At 39.9% G+C, this 22,598-nt stretch overlaps 1 protein-coding gene across 6 annotated transcripts in view; it reads left to right on the top strand.

Annotated features, from left to right (window-relative positions):
• The window catches only part of plekha1b (pleckstrin homology domain containing, family A (phosphoinositide binding specific) member 1b), a 58,173-nt gene that overhangs the window by 28,068 nt on the left and 7,507 nt on the right, over window positions 1-22,598 (top strand). For all 6 annotated transcript variants that reach the window (XR_008803853.1, XM_056234500.1, XM_056234499.1 and 3 more), the window contains exons 4-10: window positions 1,394-1,439; window positions 2,127-2,224; window positions 5,803-5,931; window positions 6,312-6,449; window positions 7,591-7,659; window positions 12,258-12,322; window positions 13,166-13,229. Coding sequence is in view for 5 of the 6 variants with exons in the window: in XM_056234500.1 (XP_056090475.1) it covers window positions 1,394-1,439; window positions 2,127-2,224; window positions 5,803-5,931; window positions 6,312-6,449; window positions 7,591-7,659; window positions 12,258-12,322; window positions 13,166-13,229 (609 nt within the window). In the remaining variant the exon portion in view is untranslated. The remainder of the gene's footprint in view (window positions 1-1,393; window positions 1,440-2,126; window positions 2,225-5,802; window positions 5,932-6,311; window positions 6,450-7,590; window positions 7,660-12,257; window positions 12,323-13,165; window positions 13,230-22,598) is intronic.

Below are 22,598 nucleotides of genomic sequence, written 5' to 3'. Positions count from 1 at the left end.
ACAGTGCACCAACACCAGCAGCTGACATGGCACCCCAGACCATCACTGACTGTGGGTACTTGACACTGGACTTCAGACATTTTGGCATTTCCTTCTCCCCAGTCTTCCTCCAGACTCTGGCACCTTGATTTCCGAATGACATGCAAAACTGAGCAACAGTCCAGTGCTGCTTCTCTGTAGCCCAGGTCAGGCGCTTCTGCCGCTTTTCCTGGTTCAAAAGTGGCTTGACCTGGGGAATGCGGCACCTGTAGCCCATTTCCTGCACACGCCTGTGCACGGTGGCTCTGGATGTTTCTACTCCAGACTCAGTCCACTGCTTCCGCAGGTCCCCCAAGCTCTGGAATCGGTCCTTCTCCACAATCTTCCTCAGGGTCCGGTCACCTCTTCTCGTTGTGCAGCGTTTTTTGCCACACTTTTTCCTTCCCACAGACTTCCCACTGAGGTGCCTTGATACAGCACTCTGGGAACAGCCTATTTGTTCAGAAATTTCTTTCTGTCTTACCCTCTTGCTTGAGGGTGTCAATGATGGCCTTCTGAACAGCAGTCAGGTCGGCAGTCTTACCCATGATTGCGGTTTTGAGTAATGAAACAGGCTGGGAGTTTTTAAAAGCCTCGGGAATCTTTTGCAGGTGTTTAGAGTTAATTAGTTGATTCAGATGATTAGGTTAATAGCTCGTTTAGAGACCCTTTTCATGATATGCTAATTTTTTGAGACAGGAATTTTGGGTTTTCATGAGCTGTATGCCAAAATCATCAGTATTAAAACAATAAAAGACCTGAAATATTTCAGTTGGTGTGCAATGAATCTAAAATATATGAAAGTTTAATTTTTATCATTACATTATGGAAAATAATGAACTTTATCACAAAATGCTAATTTTTTGAGAAGGACCTGTATATTGTCATACCGCCTAACCATACTACTAAGATAAGCAATGTGAAGTCTTGATTTTGTAATTCGTAAAAAGCAATAAACTGTCATAAACAGCTCCTATCTGTATGATGTGCCATTTTCCCACACCCAAAAATGTTTTTATCTATTCTATTATTCAATACTAATAATCATTATTGTAAAGATGAATTGTCATGTTGATCAAATTTTATTGGTTAAATTGAAGTATTTGACAATACTTAACACAACACAGATACATGTACTAAGGTTTTTATAAAAATTGCCCATAAAAAGGTCAAATTAATAAATAAATAAATTCCAGGCAAATATTTCACCTTAATGAAAAACTGAATTTCCGACCCTGATGTACACGTACAAACAGATTTCTTATTTTGGGGCATAATGTTTTTATAGTGGAGAATGATTTAGTGCACCCTTAAATGTGTGTGTGTGTGCATGTGTGTACAGTGTTATCAATCTGCTCTTATTTCTTCATTAAAGGTTAGCGATGCCACCAAATTGCGTCCAAAGGCGGAGTTCTGCTTCGGTAAGCAAGCGATTCTCTGTCCATGTTTCTCAGAGGATGCAGTGCGCAGAAGGAAGGGTGACCAAAGGGCATGTTAGACCATGACCCCTGACCCCAGCTATTGTTTCTGAGATCAGAGCCAAGAGACAATCACACACTTGAGGTTTTGGGACTTTACCCGGTGGAGTTAGACTAGAGGCCACTGTCAAGAGGGTTTGAGACATCATATGTGTGAGCAGCATAATACAGATACTAAACTTAGTAACATATTGAGTGTCCTAGTGTGAAGTGTTTAATATTAGGAGTCATTCACAGCCATTCCATTGTGCTGGTTCCCATTGTTTTTCAATGTATTGTATTTTATTCGTTGCCCAGCACTAAAAATGAACTAAAATAAAACAAAACTCAATTTAAGTGTAAGTTTATTTTATTTCATTTCAAGTAACAAAATAGTTTTATTGGTTTAGTTTTAGTTAGTAAAACTAGTAACCCTGGTGTGCAAGTTTGTTAAACAGCATTCACATCATCCGAAATGAACCAAATTTTGCAGTCAAACAAAAAAGCACTCTAAAAGTGCTAGTGTGACAGCACCAATTATTCAGGCCTAGAACTGCACACTAAAAAGGGGAAGCTCCATTATGACACAATAATGTAATTATATCAACACCTCCGGATTGTTTAAATATAAATCTGCGTGTCTTCCCACAGTCATCAACGCTGGAATGAGGAAGTTTTACTTGCAGGCGAATGACAAGCAGGATTTAGTGGAGTGGGTCAGCGCACTCAACAACGCCACCAAAATCACAGTGAGTCCCTGACCTTGGATCAGATTCATCTTACTAACCTGGGGTGCGTTTCCCATACAATGACGTAACTCACTGCTTAACCACCATAGTATGATCCATCACTGTAGAAACTAACTAGAAAACATCTAGTCAACTACTGTCTCTTAAAAGTAACTAAATGTAGTCAGATGATGTTAATATTGATATTTGAATTAGGTTACTAATCACATTTTTAGCAATTATACTGGAGTACAAGATCCAGTGATCCATGGATTTTGACATTCGTGACAATCGTGTTTCCTGACATTTATTTGTGCCGGATTTCGATGCCGGGGAAATACATAAAGCAAATTTGTCTGTGAACACAGACTACTTTATATAAATACAATATAGGTAGGTCTGAATCCATGTGATCACTTATTTCAATGTTATATTTATCATCATTTCGTCCAGCCTTAACTTGCATAGTTTTTTGTCAGTGTTTATTTAAAAACGTCCGATTATGCAGAATATACGATGGTAAATATTTCATTGATGAGTTTCATTGATGAGTCAATACAATATATAGGGTATGATTTTACCCCTAAATTCAGCATATTGACACAAAATGCTAACTGCAAATCCACCTTTCGCTGCCTGGAGTCAAGTTGTTTCTGTGAATTGAATTAATTCGGATTGTAAGGGGTGGTTTATACCTTTTCTAATCCATTCGATAGGACATGATTGGATTGAAAACCAAAACATGAAAGTTCTGCACATGTGACATGACGACGGTCAGAACAAGCTGTTGTTGTTAAATAACTAAATATAGTGTCATTCTAAAATTCTCATTCATGTCTGTGAAATGTCGTCCCAGCAGTCCTTTGCTTCAGACTTTCATCCACAGATGTCTTGTTTTGGCCGTGGGAAGGGGCATTTATACCGCTTAATAAATATAAGCAGCACGGCGCAAAGCTTCCCGAAATAGATAAAGATTACGTCTGGGATCACTTTATTTAGAGTTCATGTAAACACTACGTTCAGATTCATCAATCGGAATGACTTCAAACAAAAAATGTCCATGTAAACGTAGCTACTGATAACGTTAACCTTTATTCTAAAAAAGAGACATTCATGTTATTTTCCTGCTTTTACAAAAGATTTGATTCATTTTGGTGTATTGCCAGGCATCCAGATTTCTGAAAAGTCAATATTGGCGTAATCATCTAATTAGGATACTTATGATGCATGCATAATCAGAATATTCAAAGTAGTGATGGTTTATTGATCAGTGTAGTGTTTTTAGTCTGAAGGCAGTGAAGGATGAACTGCCATCCCCACAGATGCTGCTTTAGTTTCAGTCGATCTGTACTAGCAGGCGGTTTATCACTGGATCTGCTGGACCAGGACAAATTATTCATTTATTCTGAGAGGGAAAAAAATCTAAATTTCAGTATTTTCATTCCAATGAGCAAAACTGAATACTTTGGCAATGGCTGCTGAAAACTCAGTGTCAAATGATCCCTCAGAAATCTAATATACTTATTTGGTGCTCAAGAAACTTATTATTATCAATGTTGAAAACAGTTGTGCTACTTAATATTTTTTTTGTGGAAACCATGATACATGTCAGGATTATTTTGAATAGAAATGTCAAAAGAACAGCATCTTTTTTTAAATAGAATTTTTGTAACATTATAAATGTCTTTACTGTCACTTTTGCTCAAATTAATGTGTCCTTTCTGAATAATAGGACCCCCCCCCCCTCAAAAAAGGTTCTTCAAATCTTCTATTTTTACTTGCTGTGTGTAGCACCTACTGCTCTGTAGATTCTACTGAAAAATGTCATCATTAGAAACATGCGACTGAAGTTTATTTTCACAAGCTCCCTGGTGATTTCAGTTAAATTTAAACAGTTTGAGCGACACATGGCAGTATAGATTGTTTTGTGAATCTGTAATTGTAATACAAACAAATGTAATTTACAAAGAAGCTTGAAGGATGGAACAGTTGGTCATAAGACATGAATAAAATACAGCTGAAGCATGATATATATGCTTCTGCTGTACTTTATATATAATTATATATATATATATATATATATATATATATATATATATATATATATATATATATATTAAAAAAGGGGTTGGGTTTGTCATGTTTTTCTCTTTGATTTTCCCATAATATGTGATGTCAGCTCAGGATCCAGTATTTTTGTGCACATTTTGGACAGCATCCAGGATATACACTCACCTAAAGGATTATTAGGAACACCATACTAATACTGTGTTTGACCCCCTTTCGCCTTCAGAACTGCCTTAATTTTACGTGGCATTGATTCAACAAGGTGCTGAAAGCATTCTTTAGAAATGTTGGCCCATATTGATAGGATAGCATCTTGCAGTTGATGGAGATTTGTGGGATGCACATCCAGGGCACGAAGCTCCCGTTCCACCACATCCCAAAGATGCTCTATTGGGTTGAGATCTGGTGACTGTGGGGGCCATTTTAGTACAGTGAACTCATTGTCATGTTCAAGAAACCAATTTGAAATGATTCGAGCTTTGTGACATGGTGCATTATCCTGCTGGAAGTAGCCATCAGAGGATGGGTACATGGTGGCCATAAAGGGATGGACATGGTCAGAAACAATGCTCAGGTAGGCCGTGGCATTTAAACGATGCAAAATTGGCACTAAGGGGCCTAAAGTGTGCCAAGAAAACATCCCCCACACCATTACACCACCACCAGCAGCCTGCACAGTGGTAACAAGGCATGATGGATCCATGTTCTCATTCTGTTTACGCCAAATTCTGACTCTACCATCTGAATGTCTCAACAGAAATCGAGACTCATCAGACCAGGCAACATTTTTCCAGTCTTCAACTGTCCAATTTTGGTGAGCTCTTGCAAATTGTAGCCTCTTTTTCCTATTTGTAGTGGAGATGAGTTGTACCCGGTGGGGTCTTCTGCTGTTGTAGCCCATCCGCCTCAAGGTTGTGCGTGTTGTGGCTTCACAAATGCTTTGCTGCATACCTCGGTTGTAACGAGTGGTTATTTCAGTCAAAGTTGCTCTTCTATCAGCTTGAATCAGTCAGCCCATTCTCCTCTGACCTCTAGCATCAACAAGGCATTTTCGCCCAAAGGACTGCCGCATACTGGATGTTTTTCCCTTTTCACACCATTCTTTGTAAACCCTAGAAATGGTTGTGCGTGAAAATCCCAGTAACTGAGCAGATTGTGAAATACTCAGACCGCCCCGTCTGGCACCAACAACCATGCCACGCTCAAAATTGCTTAAATCACCTTTCTTTCCCATTCTGACATTCAGTTTGGAGTTCAGGAGATTGTCTTGACTAGGACCACACCCCTAAATGCATTGAAGCAACTGCCATGTGATTGGTTGATTAGATAATTGCATTAATGAGAAATTGAACAGGTGTTCCTAATAATCCTTTAGGTGAGTGTAAATTATACATGGACTCCAAATGGAATGGTTTGACCTGGAAATTGATTGTCCTTGTCTATGCTTTGGGAATTAAAAATACTCTTAAATACTCATACTGTATATAGAATGTCGTTTCTCACACAAGTTTGTTTCCTCGTTTCTTCTCGAGGTGCCGAAGTCAGGCGAGCAGGTGGCTCATAATACAGCAGAAGCGTGTGTGGACACGTCAGGCACCACGAAACAAGTGTCCTACAAGACCGAGATCATCGCAGGAGTGCCCATCATCACCACCACACAGGTCACACAGCAGCCGATAACCCCATGACATATATCACATAGTTCATACCAGGGTAAAACTAAAACTATTAAAACATTTATGTTAATTGAAATAAAATCAAAATATTAGTTGAAAAACTTAAACTAAACTAAACTTCCTTGTCAATAAACTGAAAGTTGAAGCACTAAAATTATTAACTGGAAATAAATAAAAGCTAAAACTAAAACCTAAAATAAATTAAACCTAAAAAGCAATAAAAAAACTAATAAATTGACAAAAGCACATACAATTACTAAAAACTAAAATAAAGACAAAAAAGAACACTGGTTTAAATACTAATGTAACCCATTTGAAAAAAAAAATGGATGTGTTAAATGTTGTTCCATTGCATTTGTTTTCAGGAAAAGGGTGAAGATCAGAACGGTGCAGACAGGAGCGGGCTGAGGAAACCTCAAGGTCCGCTGCCGTATTACCTGAGCCGGAGTAACCAGGACCAGTCGGTCATAAAAGCCGGATTTTGTGTCAAGCAGGGAGCTGTGGTAAGTAAGAAGTGCAGAATACATGAAATGATAATGTGCTGTTAAATCTGTAAAGCCTGACATACTGAATAGTTTATTGAAAACTTAGATCAAATTAAAAATTAATACAAAAAAAGTTTGTGTTTTTTGATGAGTAACATGTTTGATACATCAGGCTTTTATGCGCATATGGCATAGGATAATATAGAGATCATACTCAAAGAGGGAAAGAAAAAAAACACCTCAAATTTATTCAGAGGCCCAAACTGAGCACAAATATGCAGTGTGGTGCGGCTGCTGATATTTATATGGCCAAAAAGTATCATGAAATTTGTATAGTTTGTAATGTAAATCTGTGAGATCTTTAAAACAGTATAGACTACTTGCACAACATACATATATCAATATCAGCTTTCACTCTATATCTTCCAAATAGTATGTTTTAGTAAAATAGTAGCTTTTATTGTGGGGGGCAAAATATACAATGCAATGCAATACAATGATGATTGAGAAATAAACATTTCTCAAAAGCCTGATGTATCAATGTATCTGATATATCAATTTAGATAGACATTTTAATGTATGTAAATCAAGTAAACCAGCAGTGTTTATCTTTGAAATAATAATAACAATATAAAAGTTATTCTTACATTAACTTCATAAAAATCAGTAAACATTTCACAGCAAAAAAGACATGTTCTTATCATGTGCAGATTGTGTACAACAGGTTTTTATGCAAAGTTTTAATCATGTTTATAATTTAAAGCCTGTCAAAATGTGTATTCAATACTACACCTTAGGCTTTATAGGGTTAAAGGTGCGTTCCCATTGGCTAAATTTAGGTGAATTGTCACAGGGAAAAAAAGAACCAGGTTGTATTGTCAATGGCATAACAATGTATTGCACAGTTCACACCAAAGTCACTTTTAGACCAAGCAGCTTTCTGGCACATGACCTACTCAAACATAAACAAAATCTATGTGGGGAATGTTTTCGCCCCCACGCAAAAAACTCCTGATTGTGTGGATTCTTATTAAAACGACTGGTTTTAACAGCCTTGCTGCAGTGTCCAAAATTAACATCTGTCATGTCAAATGCATAATCATACTGCCTACATGCCTTTAAGTTCTGCAAACTGAGGTGTCTTTTTGTCTCTCTGTAGATGAAAAACTGGAAGAGGAGATACTTCATGCTGGATGACAATGCACTCAGCTACTTTAAATCAGAAATGGTCAGTCTCTCCCTCTCTTTCTACCTCCTCCTCCATGTCTTCAGAGTCCTGCGTCTTTGAATGCTGCTAGAACCCATTGACCTGTTGGACTCTTTGTTTTCATTGTGTTTTGCACCTGTGCGTCCATGAGCCCGTCTGTAAGCTCCCATCTGATAAGTGAAAGTCCGGCCTGTGTATTGTTCATGCCATCTGATCCTGTGTCCAATCTCATTTCAGCAATGACGCATATTTACATATGTGCCCCCAGAATTAGACCAGTGACTCATGTGGGAGTGAAAGCATGTGTCTTGTGTGTGTGTGTGCGCACGTGCTTGGGTGGTTGTTTGAACTTGCTCACAGTGTTATGAATTCCTCTTGCTGTGTGTTAGCAGTGTGTGTCTAAACATGTCTGCATCAGTGGCGATTGCTTTGGGAATACACAGGAAGCGCAATTCCCTTTAAATTTCATCAGAATTTTGATCAACTTGTAATTATATTTAGAAACAAAAATAAGTTAGTTTTATTTAAAAATATTTGGACGCATTTTATATACAGTTGCAATCGAAATTATTCAACCCCCATTGCAAATCAGGTTTATTGGCCAAATTTACAGAATTTCAGCTGTTTGCAATAAGCAAATCAAACAAACGTAATTGAAATAGCTCAAACACAACAAATGTTTCAAGTGGTTTCCCCTAATTGAACTGAAAATGCAACTTTTAATGACTTCTGCAGTCTCAAAATTATTCAACCCCTTCATGGCAAGCATCTTTAGTACTTAGTAGAACACCTTTTTGCTGTTATGACCTGCTGCAAATGAGGTGTAGAACCAGACACCAGGCCTTGGCCGTTGGTCTTCTATGCACAGCACGCGTTCATGACACTCTATTAGTAAAGTAGTTTACTCGGACTCGCCCAGAAAAAGCACACAAGTTGTGAGAAATCAAGATTTGTAAAAACGCAACATAGTCGAGTCGAGCACAGACCGGCGGGCAAGGTCAGGATTTTCATTAAATAATACATACATTTTCAGTTCGTTTTTCACCAAACCCTATCATACACCCCCAGAACACTTGTAATATATGACACATTGCATTGGATAAATCTGTGATACCTGTGCATCTCTTTTTTTAAAAGCTTGATGCTGGTCACTATTCACTGCCATTATGTGGACGAGCGCGTTTAGGACGTTTTTTTTTTTTTAATTCTCCTTTTGTGGTCTGAAAAAGAAAGAACTGAATACTGCATTAGAACAGTACTTTAGTTACTTAAAGCAATTACTATTGTAATTTTGAAAGGTTAATGCCAATTTCAACCCTGGGTTTTGAAGCCTTGCTTTAAACATTGTGAATTACTTGCCCTACGGGTAAAGTGTTGGGGAGTACGGATGGGTGGACAGTTGTTTGGCATATGGCATACGTTTCCTCTTACAAAAAAGCAACTTCCATGTCTTCTTGCCTGATGAAGGAGCCATCATTGGCTCACTTTTCGGCTGTAGGGGTTTAAAATCCTGGTAAACGGTTATAAATTGTTTTGACTGAGGGGGCAGAACAATGGAGAGTCGCAGGGGCGTCATGCAAGCCAAAATTCTGGGGGGGCACAATCTGAGACGTTGCAATTGTTTTCTGACGGGTGATATGGATCATGTTAGGGGTCAGGGGGTTTCTCCCCCTGCAAATTTTTTAATTCTGGCTGCGAAACATACTATTTCAATGCAGTTTGGGAGGGACAGAAATACCTTAACGGAGCTAGCAGCAACCCTCCTCTATCTGAGGACTAAGTTAAAGTATATGTGTATCTTATATGTGCATTATAAGATGTTTTGAAGGCCAAAAAAACTCCTAAAGTTGAGCTTTGACTGATAGGCTTTTCATTTTTGTCTGTCAGTGAAGAAAGTAAACATAGGGTCAACTGATAGGTTGATTTATGAATCATTTTCTCAGACGAATTTATTTACTGAAAGCTACTAGGAAAGCTAGGTAGCCTAACTAAGTTTATTAAATTCATTCACAGTACACATTCATTATTGATCTTATGCCTAATACAGGGCCGTAGACAGGGCTTTATAATCACAGAGGTCCTAAATTTGAGGTGGGTAGGGGGTTCAAATTTCTTTATTTCTCTGATATGTGCATTTCAAGACGTTTGAAGGCCAAAAAAAGGATAAGAAATAGCTTTAAAAACATGTCAGTGGGCAGATTATTTGTCAATACCTGCTCTCACTTCTTATCCATCACTCTTTCTTTTTCTCTCAGTCTCCTGATCTTGCCTTCCCCTCCTAAAGCTGAGCTTTTTTAATTTACTTAAGGCTACAAATTGTACTATATTAATTCTCAATATGTACACATTCTTTATTAATCTTGTGCCTAACAATGAAAACGTCTTTTCCCCTCACAATCACAGTAAACTAATTATTAGCCTACATTACGAGTCACGTTACATAGGCCTATTTTCAGTTCAAAATGGCGAAATTAGACAAAAGTATATTCGTGTGCCTGATTATTTTTGTCATTCGTTTAACATTTATGAACTAAAAAAACTGTCAAATATGAAATGTTTAGTTTAGCTACTTACATCTCGCACTTGACTGTACACTGAAGCGTCGAGCCTCACTGCTAAAATTCGCGCTCAGCTTCTGTGAACATAAAGCCCGCCTACTTTGATTTGATTGGTCATCTCAAATATTCTGACATTGACGAGCAGTGACAGACCAATGAGGCTCAGATGAACACGCACGCACACACACACACACACACACACACACACACACACTGTCCTCTGTTTCTGACGTGCGCTCTGCTCGGCACCGCTGCGGATTGAAGATGAACAACGCGCTGAATCTGATTATAACAAGACTGAAGTAATAAAAAATTATCAGGGAGGAAAAATCTGAGGGGGCACGTGCCCCCTCACTTTGAATGGGCATGACGCCACTGGAGAGTCGTTCCACTGTTCAAACACACAACTTCCTGTTGAAAGTTTTTGACAAACATTATTTCCCACAGATTTATAGTAGCCTAATTATTTTTATTCCCATGAAGTTAAGAATAGCAGAGACTGATCTTCTGCCTCTGACAGTAAAAACTATATATATATGCCTACATTTTTTATTTATGCTGACAAAATTTCCACATTTTAACATAAACAAACTAATAAGCTTTGTGTGATATATTTGTCAGTCATACATAAATAAAACAGGTGCGATTTCTGTTATAGTTCTAATAAACTGAATGTGTTTTAAATACATAATAAACAGGGTTATATATGTATATCATCATATGTAAATCCAATTTGTTTCGACTCATACATTTTAGCTTGTTCCACAGCTAGCCATATTTTAACCATGTCCATACTTTTTAATTGAATATATTTAATTTTTTTTCACAATGAACATATTTGTGCTGATTCTAAGTAATTTGAATAAATGCATTTTGAAAATATGATTTAAATAAATATTTTTTTGTGTACTTAGTTCTCTGACCCTAAATTGTGATGTTGAGATTCGAGCCATGTTCAAATTTATTGTAAAATACTTCAAATACACATACATATGATCACACATCAGTCCATGTGTAAATAATGTAAAGCAGTGATACTGTACAAATATATCTAACACTCTATAAATAGTATAGCAATATCTGTACTACCTGATACGTTGTGTCAGCAAGAAATGTTAAAAGGTTTCATATTTTATCCAAAATACAATTATTGACCTATGTTCAAATGTAAAACAGTCAGAAATCATACAGAATTAATTAAATTAAATCAAATCAAATCAAACTGAACCAAACCGTGACCAGATTTCAGATTTCCGTCATAAATAAAGGCTAATGGACTGCGATATGTGGTGATGAAATACTATAATTTTAAAACAACATTAACTGTGACATCTTGGGTGACAACATTAACTGTGACATCTTGGGTGACAAGAGCTTGTTACAGGAAGCTACTGATTCAGTGTGTGTGTGTGTGTGTGTGTGTGTGTGTGTGTGTGTGTGTGTGTGTGTGTGTGTGTGTGTGTGTGTGTGTGTGTGTGTGTGTGTGTGTGTGTGTGTGTGTGTGTGTGTGTGTGTGTGTGTGTGTGTGTGTGTGTGGTTTATGAGTGCACAAATGTGTATAATGACATGGTTTTACAACGTAAACATGGTTTATGAGGACACTTCCTGTGTCCTCGTAAACCAAATACTAAACAGTGTTGTTGTTTTTTTTTGTTTTGTTTTTTACTAAAAAAATGCAGAACGTTTTCTGTGATGGGTAGGTTTAGGGGTTAGTGTTGGCGGAGAGAAGATACAGTTTGTACTGTATAAAAACCATTACGCCTATGGAGAGTCCCCGTAAACCACATATTCAAGTGTGGGTGTGTGTGTGTGAGGAGTGCAGGCATATTGTAGGCAGGAATGAGGCTTGGTCAAAGGCTAAATCATACACTAGATGTCAATAAAGTCTATTTCAGGGCTGATAATCACAGGCCTGCGCTCGCTGTGTGATTTCATCCTGCTCGGGCCTGTACTTCCTCTCTGCACACACTCAGCGCAGCTGGAATGTTTGCTCAGTGCTTGTACAGTCGTTCACATGAACTAAAGACAATATTAATTAGCTGAATGAAACTCTGTTTTTAGGACCGAGAACCATTACGAGTTGTTCCTCTGAAAGAAGTAAATAAGGTGCAGGAGTGTAAACAAAGGTCAGTACTGCTTCATTTGTGCTTTTGTTTTGTTTTGATTTTTGTAAAATTGTTGCCAAATATGCTTCTGCTATACCCCGTCTTTCATTTGCTCAACAAACAGGAAGTCCCTCCCCATACTCACGCCATTGGTTTAGCCAGAGGTTGACGAACTGTTTTAACAAATGTCACGCAATGCTCAATTAGTGTCTCGATGGCTTACCTAGGCCCAGTTTACACCTAGTATCAAGATGCATTTTCGTCAATCCGATCACAATTGAACACCCACATGCACAGAACCAAGCACAACCTACATTTTTTTATTTTTTGATAATTCATTACACTCGGATGCACATCACAATACGGAACATACATGTTTAATGCGTCTGCAAAATTATCTGGATAGCATTGCACTCTATTTTAAAACCATCTTATTTGAGTGGAAACATCTGCTGAACATCTCAAAAGAGCAGATTCACTTAGATTCTACATCATAAATATGCAATAATCTGAAGAATTACTTTTTTTGGGAAACATTCGTGACATTAGCAATAACTTGTAGATGAGAATTTTTAAAATGGCATCTTCCGGATGAAATCACACATTGAATAAATGGAATGTGTTATATTTTTTATTTATCTCCAGGCATCCAAGTTTATCTTAATGTTACCATGTGACAAATTTCACAATGTCTAAAAGTTCCACAGTTTGGGACTTGGGCAGATCCTTCATAATAGTGCACAAGCAAACATTAATAAACAATAACAGCTTTCTCATCATGCATCTGTACTACTGTAATGTTTCAACGGTTGTAATACAGTATACAGTAATTATGTTGTGTCTGATATTGATTCATGTTTTTAGTGACTTGATGATGAGGGACAATCTTTTTGAACTGGTTACTACCTCAAGAACGTTCTACATTCAGGTAGGAATGTCAAACTCATGTTAATTTTATGTAATTTATGCATTGTAATTTATGGATATTTGATGGGGAACTAAATGCATATTACAATGGCACAATTTCAGTGGCAGGTAAAAAAAGCAGAGAGAAGAAAATAGCATTTTTCAAGAATAAAGTAAAGTTTTGAGAATAAAGTCATAACATTACGAAATAAAAGATTTCCATTACACGAGAGTAGATGTTAAAACTTCATGCTGATTTGTACTCGGCTTTCGCCAAGATAAGCAAAACTAAGACGTAGCTTTACAGTAAACTATGCTTCTCCATCCATTTACGCTTCTTTCCATAAGGTGGTGTGACTCCCCTTCTGTCCGGCGTTAATGGCAGCAGTGTACTTGGCGCGTCAGCGCACGCGACGGCTGCAACTACAGGACCAGCACGACAACCGTCTGGATTGAACCGAGTAGGGGACATCTCTAGGGTCTTCAAGTGGGCACCTTCCGTCCTCAGTGTTTCGTCGACTAGCCCACGACACCTCAAGAGGGCTCGACAGTGACTCTGGCGTCCCAGAGTCACCCCCCTCCGTCCCCCACTCAACTCAGCCCAGCTAACTGACCTCTACATCCCTCCTGCTGCTGAGACCTAACCACAATCTCACAATCTCTCCGCAACCCGACCATACGCGCCAACCCGTTTGACTAAGGCTGTCGAGCCCCACTGGTGCGTTAATATGCAGTTTCAGTGGACAACGGTTCCGTATGGCATACCACCTACCGCAAAACACAATATCTGCCCAACCACCCGTCATTCACGCAATATCCACAGGAACGTATACAAACAAACCAATAGACTCTTCAAGTTTTCAAGAATTCTACGAAACCGTAGCGTGGCGGCCTGTACACAGCCAGCTAGAATCTTTCCGTCTCAACCACAGCCAGTTGCTGCTCCTTTCTGCTGCTTCAGATAAGTTCTTTACTGTGCGATGCAACTCTTGGCCGCTGAATCCGATGTCTTGAGGAACCAGGTTGTAGAGTGTGCCACAAAACCTCGACAACCTTCCACTGGATAAACCTGGACTCTCCATCCTCGCTGTTCTGCTTCAGTGGCCAGATGAGCATACCGCAGTTTCTTCCTCTCATATGCCTCATCTACCGCATCCTCCCAGGGCACTGTTAACTCTATCAGTTGAACAATGCGTGCTGATCCAGACCACAAAACAATATCTGGTCGTAGGTTAGTGGTGGCAATCTCAGGTGGAAAAATAAGCCGTTGGTCAAGATCAGCCAGCATCTTCCAGTCCCTAGCAGCTTCCAGTTGTCCTGGGCGAGAATTGGTGTTAACACCTTTTCTTGGTGGTTGCTCGCCTGGGCGGAGGAATATAGTCTTCTGCGTGTAATGTTTTGCTAGAACAGGTGGCAACTTATTGGTCATGTTACGCTTGCCTTCTAATGCTAAAGCCAAACATCGCAGTACTTGGTCATGGCGCCAAGTAAACCGACCTTGGCTAAGAGCCACCTTACATCCTGTCAAAATGTGCCTTAATGTGGCAGGTGATGAACACAAAGGACAAGAGGGATCCTCTCCTACCCAGAGGTTTAGGTTCTGCGGTGATGGGAGAACATCATATGTTGACCTAATAAGGAAACTGATCCTACTCTCTTCCATTGACCAAAGGTCTTGCCAGCCCATCTTACGTTGTTCCACACTCTCCCATCTCATCCACTCTCCCTGCTTGGCCTGGGAAATGGCCTTTATACACCTCATCCTCTCCTCCTGCTGTCGCACCTCGTTGACTACCAGCTTCCTCCTTTGAGCTGGGCCTGCCTTGTGCCGTTTAGGAGGAGCTAAACTGAGCCCAAAACCCCCTCTTCCATGCTGTACCTGTCCCACGATATCCCTAATTTGAAGGGCAGCCTTTGCCTCTACTACAGATTTCTTTGCTGACCACTTTCTACCAGTTTTTAACACAGGGGCTGCCTCCCTTACACATTTGTCGCGTGACTCTACTAAGGTCATTTCCAGTCTGACCTTGGCACACTTGAACTCCTCGGTTAAAGCAGAGACTGGCATCTGCCATATTCCTTTACTATAAAGTCCTACTCTGCTGAGGCAGCGTGGAACTCCCAACCATTTCCTGATGTATGAACTTATCAACGATTCCAGCTTATCCACTGTTGTCAAAGAAACGTCGTACACGGTCAGTGGTCACAGCAACCTCGGCAGTAGACCAAACTGAAAGCACCAGAGTTTTAGTTTACCAGGTAGAGCACAGCTGTTTATGCTCTTCAACCCTTCCACTGCTTGTCGTCTAACTTCTCCCACCCGAACTGTGTCCTTTAGATCCCCATCGTACCATCTCCCAAGACTCTTCACTGGCTTCTCAGAAACTGTTGGTATTGCCTCACCATTAATGAAGAATGTTTTATCTACTACCTTTCCTTTAACTATCGAGATGCTCCTTGATTTAGAGGGCTTAAATTTCATTCGTGCCCATTCAATATTATCTGTTAACTTCCCTAATAGCCGATTAGTGCAGGCTACTGTTGTAGTCATGGTTGTCATGTCATCCATGTATGCTCTGATTGGTGGTAGTCGCATCCCAGAAGCCAAGCGCTCTCCTCCTACTACCCATCTTGATGCCCTCATGATTACTTCCATCGCCATGGTAAAAGCCAGTGGAGAAATGGTGCATCCTGCCATTATTCCAACCTCTAGGCATTGCCATGCAGTGCTGAATTTTGGAGTTGAGAAACTGAATTGCAAATCTCCAAAATAGGCTTTCACTAAATTTGTTATTGACATTGGTACTCTGAAAAAATCAAATGCTGCCCAAAGAAGCTCATGTGGCACTGAACCATATGCATTAGCCAAATCCAGGAATGTCACATGGAGCTCCTTCCTCTCCTTTTTAGCTGACTGAATTCGTTGCCAGATAACATTGATGTGTTCTAAGCATCCTGAGAACCCTGGAATGCCCGCTTTTTGAACTGAGGTGTCAATGAAGCCATTCTTTAACAGGTAGGTGGACAATCTCTGGGCAATAATGCTGAAGAAAATCTTACCCTCAACGTTTAATAGTGAAATAGGACGAAACTGACTGATGCTTGTAGCATCTTTTTCTTTAGGTATAAAGACTCCACCTGCTCTGCGCCATGCTCTAGGTACAACCTGTTTTTCCCATGCCACTTTTATCAATTTCCACAGAATTCGCAGAACTCCTGAAGCACTCTTGTACACTCTGTACGGAACTCCATTAGGCCCTGGAGATGATGAAGCCCTTGCCTTTCTCACAGCCTGCTTTACCTCTTTCCACTTAGGTGCACAGACCTCCATTTGGTATTCTGGTGGGTTGATAGGTGGTATGTCTGATGGAATTGACATAGGCTCATGCCTTTTTGCATCTGTATGCGTGTCCTCCAAATATCTCTCTAGCTCAATCCTAGATGTTTTTAAAGTGCCATTCTTCTCACTGGTGAATAACTTCTTTACGAATTTGAATGGGTCTTTAACTCTCTGGGGTCGGCGGTCTCGCCGGCGATACCAGCTCACTTTTTTCCTTATCAGTGCAAAAGAGACTCAAATTACTCTGTTAATTTTGATCTTACATATAAGTGTTGTACATCATTCGATCCTGTTAAGTTTGTATTTTTTTTGTGGAACCTCATAATAAAAACAAAGTGTTGTGCTTTTCGCCTAATAAAGAAAAATAAACATGATGCGCGTTCTGCGTTCTCTCTGTCAGTGAAGTCCATTCTGAAACGCGTCCGAAAAATCAACTGTAACTCTGCAAATACTCAGTCAAACAGGTACACAGGCACACAGGCATGAAGCCTGAATTGTCTTCTTTTAAATGAAGTAATTTATATAAAAAAATGTTTTTCTCATTTTATGTAATCTGTACGAAAAGAGAGAGATGATAGTCGTTCTCGTCTCAGCTCATTAAAGTTAATTTGACCACGCCCACGGAGCGCGCGCTCTATTCAAACACAAATGCTCTGAGGCGATCCACGCCCACATCAGCTGGATAACCACCGAAAGAGACTCAGATTTACGACGCTGTGAGGAATAATAGTACTATCTTAATAATAATCCTGGAAAAAATTACCTCAGAAGTAGGCTACAGGTAGTTTCATTTGGAGGAGCAACGGATCCAGCCGAGGAAATAGGTACATTCTTTATTTTCAAGTGCTTTGTGCTAATCGCGATATGGAATAGTGTCTGTAAACAAAAAGACTGTTTGAATCGCGTTTTTGTGTGTGAATGAATGAACAGCTTTTACCTAACTATATTCCAATACTGAGATGAGTAAAAATCGACTGAAATATGTTGAAATAAAATATTTTTGTATAAGCAACGTATTAAACTGCAAATTAACATTTATATGTCCTAATCATAAAAACGATATGTTACATATGAAAGACAAGATGTCGTTTTTACTGTAAAATACTGCCACATCAAATAAGCTTGTTTGCTAAGATGTTATTATAGTATTTGTTCGATTGTAAGCTATATTCAAACTAATTAATCCGCAACTGTGAAATATGTATGATAAAATGTATACTTTAGTATATAATACAAAGAAAGATTACATTTGAAATATAGTTACATTTTAATTGTTGTTGTAATTGTAACCTTTTTATTAAAATAGCAAAAATATATGTAGGCTACATATAAATAAATCTTAGGTAAATCTTAAAAGCTCAATATAAGCCTCCTCTTTAAATTATTTGTATTGTGTTTTATTAGTGACACATTTGGGATACATTCCCAAACTTTCTGTAAAAACAGTATGATAATTAACTGCACAATTACTATAAATTTTTACATTTGATATTATACAATTTGCAAGCACAATTTGAAAAATAAATAAATAATTGGAACTGTGAACCAATTTTGTATTATATAGGCATATATATATATATATATATATATATATTGTCATTGCATTGCATTCTTGTGGCTCAGTGACACACCTGAATGAAAGGGTCATTAGTATGCAGCCCCATTATGCGCTCATTATGCGGGCCCATTGTCTTCTCAGGTGTGAATCACAGCAGGTCACACCCCTGCGCATATTGCCTTTCCAAACAAAAAGTGTCATTTTTAAATTTAAACCAATCTATTGTTTAATGTGAATGATAAGGCAGGATGATTTTCAGATCATTTTGAAGAAAAAACTCTAGGCCACAACACCCATTAGTCAAAAGTCTTGTGGACAGATATTTAGTATGTGTTTTGTGGCCTTATTTCAGAAACTTTAAGTTTTAGTTTTTTCAATAACCACGCATAAACAATATTCTCTCAAAAATACAAAAATGTACATACATGTTGATAACACATTATGGTAGCCCTGTGTGTGCTAAATAGAGTGTAATTACACCTTTGCCAGTAATATGTTTATAAGCAACTGAAAAAAGCACAAATGTCAGAGTATGTCAAAACATCTCAAGGACCCCAAAAACACCTTGGACCCCAGAGGGTTAAAGAAATTATCCCTCGCACGTTCCTTCTTTTTGTAGCATTTCCGTAGGTGCTCAGCTCTGCGTAATGTTGCCAGCTTATCTTTTATGGCCCTTTGTAAGAGATTGAGTCCCTCCTTCTGACTTTGTTCTGCTCTTTTCCATTGCTTCCTCAGCTGTCTCCTTTCTCTAACTAACCCTTAAATTTTCTGCTGCCGTCTAGACATTCCAGGAGTAGTTTGTACTTTTTCCTTCCTTTTTTCCACACCAAACCTCTCACTTCCATATGCGTAAATGATGTCCCCAAATTTATCCAGCTTCTTTTCAACTGTACCAGTTAATCTTTCCAATGCAAAGCATAGATCTGTGTTTATCGTGTCCCATGCAGTTTTCTCACAAGCTCTTGGCCATCTAACTCCAGGCCTATGCCCGTTGAGGTTCTTTTCTCTCTTATGCTGGTTAGCCTGACCGGGTTCACAAGTATGAATATGTTCATCACTAACTGTGCAAGCCCTCCTTTCGTCAATGACAGGGGTGCTGATATCCTGCGAGCTGTGGTTTGCTTCCTGTCGCTGGATTTCATTCGACTGACTTGACTGACTTCGTAAGAAGTACTGATCAATGCGAGGCCCTTGTCCCTTCTCCCTCAAGCATTTCATTTTCCCTTGATGAACCTTCAAACCCCTGACCGTTGTCGCCTTGCTCCAGCCACAGACACAAACTTGGAGTTCAATGACTTTACTTACTGCAGATCTTGAACTAGTCTTACTCTCCATACTCATATCCGTTTCCATTCCTAAGTCGTTAACCATGTTGTCCAACATTGAGTCATCTTCCGCCCCCGCTCTCGCAGACTCTAGGGGTATTTTTCTCTTTAATTTCTCAGAAGCCTTGGGCGGGTGTCTCCAGCATCCTGTAAACACGGAGCTGGATACTGCCGACAAGGGTAGCTAACCCTTACCAGCCCCATTGGGGTCTCTTTCCTCCTGTCAGCTGTCTCTCCAGGCTGTCACAAGGTCTTTCCCTGGTTGCCAGCAGCACTATTCACCGCAGTCACTGGATGTATCCAGATCTTCATGATTTCCATTACACGAGAGTAGATGTTAAAACTTCATGCTGATTTGTACTCGGCTTTCGCCAAGATAAGCAAAACTAAGACGTAGCTTTACAGTAAACTATGCTTCTCCATCCATTTACGCTTCTTTCCATAAGGTGGTGTGACTCCCCTTCTGTCCGGCGTTAACGGCAGCAGTGTACTTGGCGCGTCAGCGCACGCGACGGCTGCAACTACAGGACCAGCACGACAACCGTCTGGATTGAACCGAGTAGGGGACATCTCTAGGGTCTTCAAGTGGGCACCTTCCGTCCTCAGTGTTTCGTCGACTAGCCCACGACACCTCAAGAGGGCTCGACAGTGACTCTGGCGTCCCAGAGTCACCCCCCTCCGTCCCCCACTCAACTCAGCCCAGCTAACTGACCTCTACATCCCTCCTGCTGCTGAGGCCTAACCACAATCTCACAATCTCTCCGCAACCCGACCATACGCGCCAACCCGTTTGACTAAGGCTGTCGAGCCCCACTGGTGCGTTAATATGCAGTTTCAGTGGACAACGGTTCCGTATGGCATACCACCTACCGCAAAACACAATATCTGCCCAACCACCCGTCATTCACGCAATATCCACAGGAACGTATACAAACAAACCAACAGACTCTTCAAGTTTTCAAGAATTCTACGAAACCGTAGCGTGGCGGCCTGTACACAGCCAGCTAGAATCTTTCCGTCTCAACCACAGCCAGTTGCTGCTCCTTTCTGCTGCTTCAGATAAGTTCTTTACTGTGCGACGCAACTCTTGGCCGCTGAATCCGATGTCTCTGAGGAACCGGGTTGTAGAGTGTGCCACAAAACCTCGACAACCCACTTCCACTGGATAAACCTGGACTCTCCATCCTCGCTGTTCTGCTTCAGTGGCCAGATGAGCATACCGCAGTTTCTTCCTCTCATATGCCTCATCTACCGCATCCTCCCATGGCACTGTTAACTCTATCAGTTGAACAATGCGTGCTGATCCAGACCACAAAACAATATCTGGTCGTAGGTTAGTGGTGGCAATCTCAGGTGGAAAAATAAGCCGTTGGTCAAGATCAGCCTGCATCTTCCAGTCCCTAGCAGCTTCCAGTTGTCCTGGGCGAGAATTGGTGTTAACACCTTTTCTTGGTGGTTGCTCGCCTGAGCAGAGGAATATAGTCTTCTGCGTGTAATGTTTTGCTAGAACAGGTGGCAACTTATTGGTCATGTTACGCTTGCCTTCTAATGCTAAAGCCAAACATCGCAGTACTTGGTCATGGCGCCAAGTAAACCGACCTTGGCTAAGAGCCACCTTACATCCTGTCAAAATGTGCCTTAATGTGGCTGGTGATGAACACAAAGGACAAGAGGGATCCTCTCCTACCCAGAGGTTTAGGTTCTGCGGTGATGGGAGAACATCATATGTTGACCTAATAAGGAAACTGATCCTACTCTCTTCCATTGACCAAAGGTCTTGCCAGCCCATCTTACGTTGTTCCACACTCTCCCATCTCATCCACTCTCCCTGCTTGGCCTGGGAAATGGCCTTTATACACCTCATCCTCTCCTCCTGCTGTCGCACCTCGTTGACTACCAGCTTCCTCCTTTGAGCTGGTAGTCAACATGTGCCATTTGTGCCATTTAGGAAGAGCTAAACTGAGCCCAAAACCCCCTCTTCCATGCTGTACCTGTCCCACGATATCCCTAATTTGAAGGGCAGCCTTTGCCTCTACTACAGATTAGTCATATTTTGGGAGAAGTCATAGTTATTTATTCAATTCACATTTATTTGTAAAGCACTTTTCACAATACATATCATTTCAAGGCAGCTTTACAGAAAAGGGATGTCTACATTACAATTTAGAGTCATTTGTTTTCAGAGGTGACTGTGTCCAAGTTATCTCCATATGTCTAGATGTCAGTTCTAAGATAATACAAATCATGCAGTTAGCTAACATCATGTATTCATTTAGACAGAAACAATGATCTCATTAAAGCAGTTATTACAAGTTGTGATCATAATGATTACAATATATAGAAACTTTGGCAGTGGTGCATGTTAATTCAGAGTGTGCTTCATCTAGAGTTGGAGACATCTATTCACAGGTGTTGGGTCATCTAAAATTTTCTTAAGAGGCTGGAACCAAACAGGAGCTGCCATAATCTTTAGGTACCTCAGGATGGGCATGCCAAGGTAGAAAGAGAAAGCAACTGGAAAAAAATTAGCGTAGCTGCTGTTCATAACATTTCAAGCAATAGATAGTCATGCACGTTTCATTTGATGTAACTGGGGTACAAGGTTATGAGATGCATTATGTGAATGCTTGGCTAAAGAGGTGTGTCTTTAATCTAGATTTAAACTGGGAGAGTGAGTCTGAGCCCTGAACATTATCAGGAAGTCTATTCCAGAGTTTAGGAGCCAAATATGAAAACACTCTCCCTCCTTTAGTGGACTTAGATATCTTAGGTGCTACCAGAAGTTCAGAGTTGTGTGATTGTACTTTTCTTCTTTTAAATGGCTTTCTCCAAGTGATACTGGGTTTAGAGGGTGACAAAGCAGCAGACCCAAATGGGCAACTTTGGCAAAAGAACCAGGGGACTACACATAAGGCATTTGAAGACCCATAAAAGCATGTGACTTCAAAATACATTGAAATGTCTCAAAAACAGTAGAAAATAATCAGATGTCTTCCAAACTCACTGGATGGTTTCACTGTCAGATTCAGCAATGGCACAAGAATAATTATTTCATAATGTCTCAGAAAGCAGTGATAAAGTAGCAGCAGTAACTTCAAAAGGACCTGTTTATGACTTTAAACAGTTGCAAAAGGATGGCAAAATACTATCAGTATCAGGCAATGTCAG

This window comes from Rhinichthys klamathensis, unplaced genomic scaffold (genome assembly GCF_029890125.1).
Source record: "Rhinichthys klamathensis goyatoka isolate OS25496 unplaced genomic scaffold, OSU_Roscu_1.1 h1tg000396l_1, whole genome shotgun sequence".
NCBI lineage: Eukaryota > Metazoa > Chordata > Actinopteri > Cypriniformes > Leuciscidae > Rhinichthys > Rhinichthys klamathensis.
This window is presented reverse-complemented; position numbering and strand designations above follow the sequence as displayed.